The 14149-nt window shown below is 46.9% G+C and overlaps 4 protein-coding genes across 4 annotated transcripts; all 4 read right to left on the bottom strand.

The window, feature by feature from the left end:
* Positions 1–5014: 5014 nt before the first annotated feature.
* Positions 5015–5478, bottom strand: E1B28_005226 (uncharacterized protein; the record flags this gene model as incomplete). The annotated part of the gene is made up of 2 exons (XM_043149777.1): positions 5228–5478; positions 5015–5169 (listed from the first exon to the last, which is right to left on the bottom strand). The coding sequence occupies exons 1-2, from the start codon at positions 5409–5411 to the stop codon at positions 5015–5017; spliced, it is 339 nt and encodes a 112-aa protein (XP_043014385.1). The 5' UTR covers positions 5412–5478.
* A 2785-nt stretch (positions 5479–8263) lies between these two features.
* Positions 8264–8978, bottom strand: E1B28_005225 (uncharacterized protein; the record flags this gene model as incomplete). Its single annotated transcript, XM_043149776.1, has 3 exons — positions 8264–8327; positions 8382–8456; positions 8515–8978. 3 exons carry the CDS (start codon positions 8976–8978, stop codon positions 8264–8266), a joined length of 603 nt encoding a protein of 200 aa, XP_043014384.1.
* A 1740-nt stretch (positions 8979–10718) lies between these two features.
* E1B28_005224 (uncharacterized protein) lies at positions 10719–11159 on the bottom strand (the record flags this gene model as incomplete). Its single annotated transcript, XM_043149775.1, has 2 exons — positions 10719–10898; positions 10959–11159. 2 exons carry the CDS (start codon positions 11157–11159, stop codon positions 10719–10721), a joined length of 381 nt encoding a protein of 126 aa, XP_043014383.1.
* A 1789-nt stretch (positions 11160–12948) lies between these two features.
* On the bottom strand, positions 12949–13703 carry E1B28_005223 (uncharacterized protein; the record flags this gene model as incomplete). The annotated part of the gene is made up of 2 exons (XM_043149774.1): positions 12949–13581; positions 13650–13703. 2 exons carry the CDS (start codon positions 13701–13703, stop codon positions 12949–12951), a joined length of 687 nt encoding a protein of 228 aa, XP_043014382.1.
* Positions 13704–14149: the final 446 nt, after the last annotated feature.

Raw genomic sequence — 14149 nt, 5'->3', positions numbered from 1 at the left:
CAGCGATGTCAGTGGCGAGAGAGCCTTGGATAGGGACAAAGGTTCAGGTCATCGGCACTCAACACAAAGGTTCGACCGGTACAGTTCGCCAAGTGGCTTTGGACCGGTCTTCCGATCCAAAGTCCGGACTACATCTGACAATCGAGTTGGATGTTTTCCAGGCGCATCGAGCTCAGCCCTTCAAAGTCATCGACTACCTCCACGTCGTCGAACTTGCTTCGAAGAAGCACCTCAATGTCTGGCGCCCGCTTGGTCGTAGCCACCAGTTCTGGCTTCCTCGCGAGGGTCTAAAAAACCCGTTCGATGCCATCGCAGCTATTGCAGCCATTGATGTCAAGGATATCCCCCCAAATCCTGAACTGCCGTCGCTCGACGACCTGATTAGAATGTACCGGGAGGGAGACGAGAGATGGAGGAGTCTGCTGGTCAGTACTTCTCCTGGTACTCCCCCTGGTACTCCCCTTCCGTCACCCAACGAATTGGTGGAGATGCTGGAGACAGGAGAAGATGCGTGGAATCCAACAGCACGCTCTCCCATACAGAATGAAGTGGGGGATGTTCCGCCCTGGGATCCAGGTTGGGACGCCTCCACTGTAGATCCTGTTGACGCCTCTGCTGTCGAGGCAGGCGCAGCAGCAGCAGCACCTCCCTGGCACTGGATTGTCCATCAGAAGCTGGCCAGTCTCGATGTTGAAGCAGCAGTTGACGGTACAAATGTCTACATCAACGTTGTTCGAAACCCAAATGGCAAAATCGTACCTCGGATCAAAGTCGATGCGGGTAGTCAAGACCTCAACGATCTCTCAAGGATCGCGAGGTCTTCAGACGCAATCAAGCCCAGCACTGAAAAGAATTTGATGGTGGTTGTCGGCGGCGCTCCTGAACACATCGGGAAGTTTGTGCGCCGCCTCTCCAACTTCTATCTCGGTACAAAGAATGAGGATTGCCATTGGATTATCGTCGGGGTTGTCAGGAAGGATACGGGCACTGGCGACGAAGTTTTGACCAAGGAACGACTCGAACTGGACCCTAAATGCGACTTAGTGAGGGTAAAAGAGTCTGAAAAGGATAGGGCCAAAGCGAACAAGCTGTTGAAGCCTGTCCGAGACGACATCCTTCAAAAGAACAGCCGTAAAACCAAAATCCGACCTATCACTTAATTTCCTTGTATCTTGGACGGCCTATATCTATAATCTTATCTTGTAGCCGTATATCTAGACATGTGTATTTTTGATCCGTCAATATTTAATAACATACTGTACAGCATGTATTATTTTTTTTGATCTGTTATACTTAGCGTCAATGTATGCTAGAGCCTGACGGACGCGTATACCAAATATGCATAAACAGATGCTCCGTTAAATTCGCGTTGCCCTTTCTACCTCTACCTTGTCTTTTACCTCTATCATCTCCTCGTTTCTTTCTCTGTATTCTTCTCTCCTGCTTCCATTACTCTCGCACTGATTCCCCTCACTTCTAGATGCCTCCAATACGTACCAACAACCCAAATGGCAGCAACAACGTCAACCGCGACCGACGATCCAATCGACCATCAACAGAGGAGGAACGTCGGATCAGGTTGGCGAAACAGAAACGCAAGGCGTTCAACACTTGGGCCAATAAAGTGAAGAAAGAGTACGTCTTCAACACTCGTAGCACCGCCTGAACTGATATACACTTCCTAGTAATGCGACCGCGTTGAAACCATACAAGGAATGTGGGACCTGGTGGCCGCGTGGACTCGACGGATTTACTAAATCCATTGACGGAACTTTGCGGTATTGCATCAAAGAGGAGCTCGTCGCCAAAGGCATCTTACAGCGCCATCAAGATCAGGTTGATGTCGAAGACGAAGATGACGATGACGACGACGAAGTAGATGATGGTGTAGGCCCTGAGGGCATCGAGGAGGCCGAGGACATTGAGGATTTGTTCTCTGTCGGAGACAATATGTGCGCATATATACACCCTTTTTGACTTATTGCTAACGTACATCCACAGGACCGCGGTTGAAAAAAGAAAACTTACCTCAACGTACAAGAGATGGAAGGAGCGCTACCCTAGGCTACACGCCCAGCTCAAGTCTTGCCTCGAGTATGGCGCTATTGAGATCTTCAAGAAACTCACCAAGAGGGTACAGTAGATTCATTTCTCGCTCGTTCTAGGTATTGCTGACTTCTATTCTTTAGATTAACGATTCCTTCTCTGCTGCAAGGCGTACCAACACCAGCCAACTGAAGCACCACATCGTGCACATGATCACCGACAACCCGCAGCAAACGGCAATCGACGATAGTGTCGTCATACCCGCCCTCAAGCCAGAACTGAAATCAACCCGCAGTCACAACCACCCCATGACTGCGGCTTTGCTTTGCCCCTCCCAACACATGGCAGATCTGATCAACCGTCCAGAGGTGGACAGTATTCGTAAAGAGTACGTGACCCTTTCTCTTGCATTCACCTGGCTAATAACTTGTCTTTCAGATTGATGACGAAGCTCCAGAGACAGATAATCAGGTTGCATTGCACCCAGCTGCCTGCATTTCTGTTTGATTACTCCAAGTACGAGCTCCCTTCCCCAGCCACTGAAGATGCTGTCGCTGCACCACCCAGTCAAGATGATTCCATTTTCCGAGGCTTTCTCATTGTTAGGGTAAGTGTCTTCGTTTGCCTGTTAGTTACGAGCTGATATCTGTTGTAGGCATTTAGACTCTTATGGGTGGCTCCAAGCGCCGCCACAGATCGTCCCAGTAAATCCACTCGCGCTGGCAACGCCAAGATTCACAACCTCACTACGGTTACCGAGCGTACGCTTGCCTACGTAGTTGCTCAGGTACTCCATCGTCTTCCTCACCTATTCATCTCACTGACAAGAACTCTTTAGATATGGTTCGCCCTTTCCTGCGGCGAGGAGTGGCAGCCTGCCGTGACTGCCTTTGATCTCAGACGGTTCTACTACCTCATCTGCGGTATGCTGGACTCGATGCCTTGTGACAAGAAGACGGCACTATTTGACTATTTGAACTCGTAAGTTTCTTTCTCTTTGAGCTACACTGCTTCTCATTATTGTTAATAGGCAGATCTTTCCTGGCAATGACGAGGAGGCCGAAATCCTGGAAGACGACCCTGAAAGCGAGATCGGGAACATGGTTGCGGGTTGGCGCACCAGTACTGATGGTCTTGGGGACAGCAGCGACGGTGGAGCCGATGATACTTCCATGTAGAGCTCCCTCTTTTTTTCTCCTTCTTGTGCCATCAGGAAAAACCCAAAATACGAATTGGTGTGAATTTGTGCAGATTCGACCAACTGAGATAATTGACTCAAATTTGTCTGCTTAGCACTAATTAGCACTAATTAGTTGGTAATTAGAATGCTGTTCATAATGCCAAAAATAATTAGTACAAATTAGTACCAAGTTTGTGAATTCCACACATATAGAAAGCCAGAAGACATTGCATCCATGAACTATGACACAGGTTACTATACAATGGTGAGCCACAGAGAGAACTTTATGCATGTGCTTTTTGCTGAATTACTTAGCTGAGTCGGCGCAAGTCCGAAGACAGTTGAAAATTCTAAGTACATTTCTAAGTTACCGCCGAGATCTCCAATTTATCCGAGGGCCGGGTATTGACAGCACAACACGTCACACGGTATCCTCCTTATATACTGTACTGTACTTACCTCGTTCTTTCCCTCCTTTTTTCCTTCCCTCATGTACTTCATGCTACTCAGAAAAAGAAGGCTGCCGAAACTGCAAGTCAAAGTAAGTACCTGGCTTATATCATGCTTATATCAATTCCGATAACATGGCGTAGGTTGAGGTGTGAAGCAAAGAACAGAGAGGAACTGACGCACAATGTGGATGAGTCCGACTTAGCAGGTAAGGTCCGTACATACATTTACTTAGGTGCAAGCTCAGTTTTTTTTTATTAAATTTTTAGAAAAACATGAAATTTGTATGTGCAAGGACCGTCGTCAATGCCTCGACTCGTCTTCGAGCAACCGTCACTGTGAGTAAGCTTTTTTGTCTGATCCAAGTTTTTACTAAAGGGCACGCAGGTCTTTTCAGTTTGCGACTGGAAAAAAGATGTTGATTCTTCTATGTATATATTAATTATTTACCACATGTATTTTATCGTAACTACCATTAATATAATTAATGTGCTCTTCAACTTCAACTTGTGAAATAAGTAACTATTTGTAAGAAAAATATGAAAATATGTGTCAACTAAAGGCAACTAAAGCATGCAAAATAGTGGGAATAAGGTCAAATTAGTGATAATGAAAAAAGGGGGATGTTTGATTATTGAAATTCCGCCAAACGAACTAACCATCACCAATTTGGCGCCTTAGGGAGAATTGGTACAAATTATCCCTGATTCGCGCCAATTGGTGTTTTGGGTTTTTCCTGATGGCTTTGCTTGCTTGGTCTGTAGTATGTACTGCTATTGCTGCTAATGATATGTATAATTCTACTGTTTATTTTTTGTGGTTTTGAGTGCGAATACAACTATGTGTCGCTCATAATCAGTTATATGTTCTACAATACACTGAGATGCACTATACCCACTACCTACTCACTGTAAGTCTTGCATCTCGTTCTCATTCCCGCAACTTGTTGCCACACTGATGATTCATTGTAAGGCTTTTAATTCGTTAAATTGTTTACATCTGACTACAAACCAACAAAACATGCTGCGAGCTCTCCCCTTCGTTGTGATGTTGGCTACGCACTACAACCGCCAACACTCTTCAATACGCCCCACAACTGGCCGCGAGCCCTTGAACGTGCTGCAACGCCCATAACGCCTCACTACGCCTCACAACCCGCTACAAACTCCTGGAACCCATTGCGACCCTCTGAACGCGCTGCGACGCCGACAATGCCCCAATATGCCCCCCAACCCGCTTCAACTGGCTACAACTCGTTGAAAATCCCCTCGGGTGTGGTAACGAACTGTTCTATGGGCGACAGTATCATGACAGTGTTGTGAAAATGTCAAAAGACCCTTATAAACCCTGGAGTTCTGTTAAATCGAGCTGCCACCCGGTACCTCGGATTGCGGTCCAGACAACGGATCCCGAGGTATACAGCGGCGTGGCAGCGTGGCCAGATTTTTGCTGATGAACAAGTGCGCCTGATACGACTTCCGTTTTCCCGTGTCCTAACATAAAAAAAAGATTGTTCCATGATTCTCCTGATTCCATTCTAGCAAAACATACCGAAAGGCAATGCCGAAATTGACGAGCACGAGAAACGAACCCGTCGTCCTTTCTTCCCTTTTGCAACCAGAGTGGCTAGCTCGTTGATCTCGCCAGGATATGTCACACGAAAGATGTTGTCTAAAGTTTCCTCGGCCGATGTGATTTCCTCGTTCGTCAGTATGTGTTTCTCTTTTGGCGTCATTGCGAGTGGCTGAGTGGGAATGCGGACAAGGTGGAAAAATCTTCTGCACTCGGTCAGGGGGTGGTAGCTGACATTCAAAAAAAACGTCGCCGCAAGCCTGAACAACCACCTTGGACCGGAAGCCCGCGACAAAGCTTTCTTTGCTGTCCTCCAAGCGTCAAGCTTCAGGCCTCAGGTCCCCACATACTTCTCCGAATTAGACTCCTCTAAAGTATGTTGCGCGTGTGTGATGACGAGTTGAGTAATGGTCGCAGTCGGCATGAGATAGCGGGAAGAGCAATTATGAGTCCAATGGCATGTAACGTATTGGTATTGGATGTTAAAGAAGTAAAAGGAAAATTGAATCGGAGGGCCATATGTTATAGAGAACACCAATTTTGACCTGAATGGTGATGCCGGGCGACGGTGACGTTTTAAAAAATTTCACCCTCCGCTCGGCACGTTTCTATTCAACGCAAAATTCGCACGCAGTGCAACATCATGCCAACATCATACATGTCAAGTTGGATCCAGAAGCATCTTTGATATCCGAGCATGGACCAGAATGTTCATCGCTTCAATCTTCCAAGAAGCTCTGCCAAAGCGCCAGTGACAACTCTATTCTGGTTCTGTGTTCCAGTTTCGATCGCCGCTGGCCAGGATTGATGAAAAGCGCCCTCGAAATTCAGACTCAACTGAAGGCGGCGCAACTCGTATCCATGTTCATTTCGAATTTGGAATTCGAATTGAATATCATGGACAGATGATCAAACGATGATTGATAGATTCTGCGACTCTTATAGATTCCATTGATGTGCAAACGTAGCCGTGGCAGCAAATACTGTACAGGTTTTAGTCATACTTAAACCTTGTGACTGGCAAAAAATCGTGGGTCATCTTCGAATCTCTTTCACAGAATTCCTACACTCTGGCAGTGATGGACACCTCGTTGATTGCAGGGCTCCTCTATAATCTCCAAGTCGTCGCGGTGCGTTCTCCATGTTATCTTTGCCATCACAACGACGCTGATGACCCGAATGACCAGTATGTCAAAGGTTAGCCCTCTGAGTACGGTACAATGGCCAGTTGCTGAACCTGGAGCTTGAACCCCTAGTCGCATGTCTGTCCTTACTGGTGCGAATCTTGTTTCTGCTCATTTGAATTTGAATTTGAAACTCCAGCTACCAGATTTCCGATACGGTTATCACACTCGATCAGGAGGTAGGTAACGAGAAATCTTACCAGCTTGTTATGTAGGGTGTCTCTTCAGCTGATCACTCAAACTAGTACCGGTATATCTGGCAAAGGAAGTGGAATCTCGTCAAGATCCTATATCTCTGTACCCGCTATAGCACGTTCGTGGACACTGCCATTGCTGTCTATGGTTCGTGTCTCTTCTAATCCTTGATTCCGAAGCTCTGGGGGGCTGAAAATTTGATTCAGAAAGGCTTGATCATAATTTTATGGTGAGCTTCGATCTCGGGCCGGTGGCGAGAATCTCGACCGCCTCGCAGAGTCTTATCTGAAGATGCGTTTTGGCAGGATTGTGATCGTCTGATGACATTCACTACCAGTGAGCCCCTAGAATGAAAATTGAGAGATAAACTGAAGCTCTTCTTTAGTATTTTCTGGGTTCGGGATTGGGCTATCCGAACGTGGGTCGTCCTTTCTGTTTAACCGCAAGTTTCTCCGTAATAACGTTCAGTCTACGACTGTGCGTAGTGATCCTGATGGTGCGAACATACGCACTGTATGGCTCGTCAAGAAAGATATTGTTCTCCTTCATTATAATCTGGTTTGTACGTCCTTGCCATACGCGAAGTAAAAGCCAGGGCTAACTATTACACAGACCTTGGGAGGAGTCAATTTCTGGGCTGTAACGAAATGGACCGGGTCCTTTGACTGTACGTTAAGAAGTTTGCCACTCTGGACTCAGGTCGCACAGATTGACATGGTAGTTGTCAGCGCACATTGGAGCCATTCCAGCCGAGTTGGGTTCTTCTGCGGTGAAATGCTATCTAGGCCGTGCGAGTAAGATAGGTTTGGTGTGTTACTTATCGCTCCTGGCGGGCGAAACAGGTGAGCCTTAAAGTTCAGAGATCCTTGAATGATGTAGGGCCGCTGATCTGTGGATCGCAGTTATTGTGTTGATGACAGCTTTGAAGGCCATAAGTATGTGGTGGGCGACGCGGGGTACGTACAGTATACTTCACTTGACTTTTCCTATTCCAGTTTACGATGTCTTGGCAGGTCTCAAGAACTCCCGCCTGATAACTAGTTTCTATCGAGACGGTACAGTTGCAGTCGTCAGAGTCGCATTGCAAACCATCTAAATTTATGTTTCATAGGGATTCTTTTCTACTTCTGCATTCTACGTCAGTATATCTAATTTCGTCTCCATGGCACCCTAACTAATCACATATGCGGCGGCTCCAGCATTTACAATTTTGAACGTAGTAGCCATACTAGGCCTACCGGTGAGTATGTGACAATCTCACATCATCTGCGGCGTTTTCTGAACGTCTTTGAAGGATGGATTGCTCCTCGTAGGGGATACGTACGTCTGATTCTGTCATGTCAACCGCCTGTGCTGATTGAGGGGCATGCCGATGCTTTAGGCCACTTCGCGTCGTACACACGCTTCTGGCGTGTCGTTTGGTTCTCCACGTCCGACACGTTGCGGATCCCGAGCAACACAACACTACTGTTGATACTTTAGAGTTGGACAATGAGATCATGGGTCGAAGTCAAACAAAAGGGCCTTCGGGTATTGAGAGTGTATAGCTTTTCAAGAAACGAACGCAGTCCAATGATTGTTTATGTACAGATACTATTTAATTCAAGTGTCAAAAAATGTCGTTGTACGATGTTCGTCATGTGCTATTGGATTTCGCCGCCGATGTGTCATTCTTCACATAAATCATGTCAGTGAAAGGTCTGCGGGGAATATTTCGTCAACCCGGCGTTCGCTTTATTAATAACAGAACTCACCCTTCGTAGCGTAGTGCGATGTAGTAGGTCAAGGTCACATATACGGATATCAGGAGCCCCACCGGACGCTCGTACCTAGAGGTAATATGAGGTTCCATATCAAAATCCCTTCGATGTGACTTGAATGGCTCACCATAATGACGCTCCAATGAAGCACATCGTACTGCCCACGTACATCGGGTCATTCAAGACGTTGAACGGGAACTGAGTCACACGTTTCTTGAGAAGAATCCCGAAGTAGTCGCCGAGGTACGTTCCATAGAATCCGAGAGCAATAAAAGAGGTGAAGACGAGGAAGTTACCTGTCCCGAAGATAATCCACGCGATTATGGTTTGTATTTCGTAGGGTAGAGGGTATCGTGGTTGGTCATGAAGAGCGATCTTGTATCTGTTCCGTTTACGGGTGAGCAGAGAAAGGCCACCCTGGAAGCCTGAAGGATCATACAATACATCCCGGTACAAACCGGCCAGAAATATCGAGACACCCAGAAGTCCACAGCCTACACGGGGCCCAACTAGGCTGGTTAAGGTCTTGTTGCGGTATTCTGTATAATGTGTAACCACTGTCGGAGGCAGGGAAGCAGGATCACACACCATTTCTCCCGACGACATTCCACACCAAGGGACTTACACCGATGGAGACGAGGCATCTATAGAGTGAGATTTTTGACCAGTCCACATGGGACAAAGCCGAGAAAATGAACTTTGAAAGATCTGCTATAGGTTCAATGAGAGTGGTATACATAGAGCAGGAGAATGGGAATGAGAAGACGTGTCCATGATGAACTTTATATTCCTCGTGGTAATGACCTGAGAGTGGTAGCCAGCGGAGATTAAGATTTTATGTAAGGATTCCCTATTGATGTCAGGCTTCATTCACAGATACTACCAAACGGCCTCCCACCCGAAAAGGCTCCCGACCCGTAGCCTTTCGGCTTGTATAATCTTTTTGCGGCATTACTTACAAGAACGATAAAGTAAGATTAGGACCCATCGTATCAAACTCGATCCTTGGAAGCAACTTACAACACATCAGGGAATATTCCCAAATCAGATGCATGAACTGAAATTGAAATTGAAAACGAAATTGAAATTGAACATTACGTGTGTCATTTTGTATTGAAGGCGGTGTGTCAGTCACAGTGTGCATGATGCATGATGCTCGCCGAATGCTTTGAACACGCTCCCGAATTCTTCCAGGCACCTTGGCAGTACAAAATCTCTTCTTTGATGTTCGCCATACTGCCATCAAGCGCTCACTCTAACGGAAGAACACAAATGGTACGAGACTTAATTGTACCCAGCAACAGATGACCGAATCTCAAATACTTAGTATAGCCATCGGACTTGCATCGGACATGAGCAACTTACCGAGCCTGGTCTACAATTTACACAAGCACAACCGGTAGAGGTAGATATGATAGAAAGCGAGCGAAGCTGGCGGTTTCCTAGGAAGTGGTAAAAAAGTCTATCAACTTTGGAAACCGGAAGGACGGACCCCTCTTAACGTCGTCCGTCGATCTGGCACCGCAACAAACTGTAACTTCTTCGCTATCCTCCAAGTCCCCCGCATCCTTCTCCGAATCAGATTCAGCCGCGTGAGAACGATACGGTACCACGTGTGCGCATGTAACGATGACCACGGTACCACCATCAAATTCATGTTCAGCATTCTCTGGTTTCAACAATTGGTCTCCAAAGAATATGATCCGTTCGGTCAGATCAAACCAGTCGATTACTACCACCGCGGTGGTTCATGATTTCATATCATCGACAGCTGTTGGTTTTGACCAGCTGCGGTCATTGGGACCGTTTGTAAGGATGCTACTAGATGATGGGCTGTGTAGCTTGAAGTTGGAAGGCGTTTTGTAAGACCTCTTGCTGTTGCCGATCTACGAAAATTCAAACTGATATCTATTATTCAGGAAGACACTTTCAGCAGGAGGGAGGGAAAGGACCTTTTCCAGAAGTGATCAGCAATTCGGTGACTAGATACAACGTTCATCGTAACTTGGGCCGATGAATAATTTTTCATTGCTCACAAGAGGCCGTCACTTCCACGTCAGAGGCAAAATCAACAGACAATCTGTCTTGGGACCTGAGTATATATTTCTCCACTCCAGAGTCTAGCATGAACAAACCATAGGGATAACTCGATTTGACAAAAAACGGGTTATGCGCACTCTGGATTGAGTATGGGAATAACGCCGAGACTTGCGGGCTGCAACCGAAGCCGAGGACTGCGAAGGGTGATCATTAGGAACCATGGAAGGAAGATAGGAAGTGGGGCACAGGGGAACATACTGAGTGCGAGACGATTAACGCCTTTGAAGAATGTCAAGTGGAGACATTGGAGGAAGGTGGTGTTGGTGGTGATGTCGATGCTTCGTTGGACCGAAGCTTAGAAGCCTCTGACCTGGGGAAAGAAAAGGTGAGAGATAGGATACTGATGTAGAAGGCATTGTCATTTACCTTCAAATCGACCTCCTCCGTCCTTTCTTCCAACAAGTACACGAGCTGGTCGGAAATAACATTCAACTCCCTTCAGGTGAAAATTCGAATATTAAACAGACTTACGACTCTCACAAACAGAAACACAACCTGGATCGCTGCTGGTACCGCACCCAAGCCGACCATCGCGTATGGGTTGGATACGACCATCGCGTATGGGTTGGATACGACCATCGCGTATGGGTTGGATACGACCATACGACCCTGTAGACGTGTGGGCGAAAGTTCTTGGATGTATAACGGAGATACGCATGACGCCAAGCCCATGCCTATACAGAGGAAACGGCCTCAGATCTATTGGTGTATTTGTGGGCTGAAAGAACCGAGTAGAAAGACATAGCATACTCCAAAATCATGGCGAAGGACGGTTTTCGACCTGTCCAGTCGGAAAGAACGCCTGCCACGAGGCCTCCAATGGGTGCACCCAATGTTGTTGCTGATGTCATGAATTCCTACGTGAAACTTTTTCAGTAAATTCCGTGGATTGCGACAAGCTGTTCAGCTACGCACTTTCTACCCAATCGTCAACTCGAACGTTCCACCATGAAGGTCGGTACCACACGTAACGAGTACCCCTGATAGGACTCCCGTGTCGTAATCTACAAGAAGAAGAAAGAAAAGATTGTTCAAGGATTCTCCTAAGAATTCATTCTTAACAATTGAACATACCGAAAAGCAGTCTCAAAATCGACGAGCACGAGACCAGCATCCAGACGAAACAAAGTCGTCCTTTCTTTTCTTCACCTTCTGCAACCACAGCTAGCTCGTTAATCTTGCCATGATCCAAGTGGTGGAAAATGTTTGCTCAAAGCCTCCTCGGTCGGCTGGCTTTTGCTCATTCGTCGGCGTATGCTTCTCTTCTGGTATGATGTGACTGGAGTAGGAATGCGAACACGACGAAATAAAAAAGCTGTGGATCAGGAAGTTGTAGCAAGCACTCACAAAAGTCGTTCAACTACATAATATGGACCACCGTCACAAAGCCTTCATGCCATCTCCAACCATCTTGCACCAACAGCTGCGACACAACTGCTCCCCACCTCCGTCTCCCAGTGAGATTCCTCTTGTCGTGTCTGTGATAGGGGCATTCACTCGGCGGTGTATTGTCGCAGTCGGCAGTCGGCATGAGATAGTGAAAAGAACGTTATTAAAGTAACGGAAATAAAGCCACAATCGTTAGAAAAGCTAGAAGAAATTTGAATCAGAGAGATTTTCAGAGATTATAGAGAATATATGATAGAATAGACGCACCAAATTTTGAACCTTACGAGTGACAGCTGCACCGTGTGGCTGGATATCGAGAACGAGAACGGACCCACACGAAAGGGGCCTAACAGGTGTTTACGGCACATGTGAGTTGATAATAGACACTATGTTGAGCGTCTGGACTGTACACAACAGGTGGTATGGCTGATTCGCTAAACGAAAGACTAAATATAACAGTTAAACCCACCTGTATCCGATTATCAGATAGACTACAATATACGTACCTCGATCCTCGTCCATCCAGTTTCTAATCGTTGTAAGTATGTTGAAGAGTTGAGGAAAGCCGGAACCGTGAGAATATGCTTGAGACGCCGCTGAACGTAATTCCCACAACTGCAAGGAGCCGCACTCGATTTCCAAAATTCCCTCCAGATCCAACCCGAACATTTAATATTCAAGCTTCAAGCGTTCGGGTCATCTTTCAGGTTATGCGAGAATTGCGAGTTTTTCAAGTTCTCGATCCAGCGGCGAAGATAGTTCGATTAGGCAGAGCACGCGGCCCATTGTGTCAAGCGGATCAGGAGAACTAATGCCAATGGATGTAAAGGAAAGAGGAATCTCGAAGTACGTCGGTTTTCGCCTTTAAAATTCTGCAGATTTTCGACTCCGTTTTCTGATCCACCTTTCGACTTCGACGACGGGGATAATGAAAGCTTCATGTATCTTCACGGCGACGAGAGGAGGCTTTTTTGGAGATGTTCCTTGACAATGTCTTGTTTGACGAGACCTTCCCTCTGACATCGTATGGAGCCCCATCAAATGATATAAATACTAACTTATTTGTCATGTACTACTCATCAGGATCATTCAATACGAACCGAATCCTTTCGTCCAAATCCAACATGTCCTTCCCTATCAGTCGATACACAATACCCAACTCACCCAAAACCCGTTTGAAAATCTCAAATGACTCCAATTGTTCGCCAACATAACGAAACCCGTCGTCTTTCAGCCAACTCTCCACCGGTTCGAGAAGGTAGAAGCTGGATAATGGTGACAAGTACATCGGGAGGATCGCTTGGAAAGAAGGGGATTGGATGAGGGAATCACGACGAGCGTTTTCGAGAGAAGTGCCAGTGGAGGAAGAACCCGAACCCGAACCCGAACCCGAACCCGTCGCGTCCGCGTCAGCGACTCTGCTGCTAGTCAGGACGGCATAAACGATCGGGTCGACAGCGGATCTGTCGCATAGAAGTTGGATCCCTCCTCGCTCGAAGTTCTCAGTCGCGGTCCTCTCGATGACTTGCCGTTCTTTCTCTGCGTGCGCGTCTAGAATGGCTTGTTGCATCTCCAGCAACCCGATGTCTTCACGAGTCCAGCCTCTGGCTCTGATCACGTCCCGAGCAACTTCAGCGACATGGACGGATGGCGGGAGGGAGAGATGGTTTGCAATCACATTGCATAGAGTTGTTTTACCGACTGACTGGAGTGAATTACGAAGGGGAAGATCAACTCTATTGTCCGGCTCATGGAGCTGAGAAGTGACCTTACAGCAGGACCGATCAGATAGATTCGCCTTGGCTTGGGATTGGAAGGTGTAGTCATTGGAATGATGTTGTATTCTCCCTCCAGCGAATCCTTTTTTCTTATTTATCCCAGATAATTCTTCCCGCACTCGCACCCTTCCCCGTTGCTGTGCGCAGCAACGCTGCGGTGAGTAGTTGAAATGCAATACTGTGCTTCTCTTGTCAACTAAGGTTTGAAGGAGGCGCTCGCGGTCAGAAGTGTTCAAGCTGGTCTTTTCAGATAGCTGCGGATTATATCTGGTGAGGATATATTGAGACGTCTTCCAACTCTAGGTTATCTTCACCACTGGCAGAGCTCAAACCTTATCCAGGACTGCGCCCTTGAGTTCTTCAAGTTGGTACGGTTATACACTCAACAAAGGCTAGCATCCCAGGACTTGGCGGTGGTAATACTGGATTCAAATGGGAGCGACAGACGCGCTCTATAGCTAAGGACTTACCAAAGTGCTTGTTCGCTGTGGTGCG

Source organism: Marasmius oreades, chromosome 2 (genome assembly GCF_018924745.1).
Source record: "Marasmius oreades isolate 03SP1 chromosome 2, whole genome shotgun sequence".
In the NCBI taxonomy this organism is placed as follows: Eukaryota; Fungi; Basidiomycota; class Agaricomycetes; order Agaricales; family Marasmiaceae; genus Marasmius; species Marasmius oreades.
The sequence above is the reverse complement of the archived record's forward strand: the minus strand, read 5'-3'. Positions and strand labels throughout refer to the sequence as shown.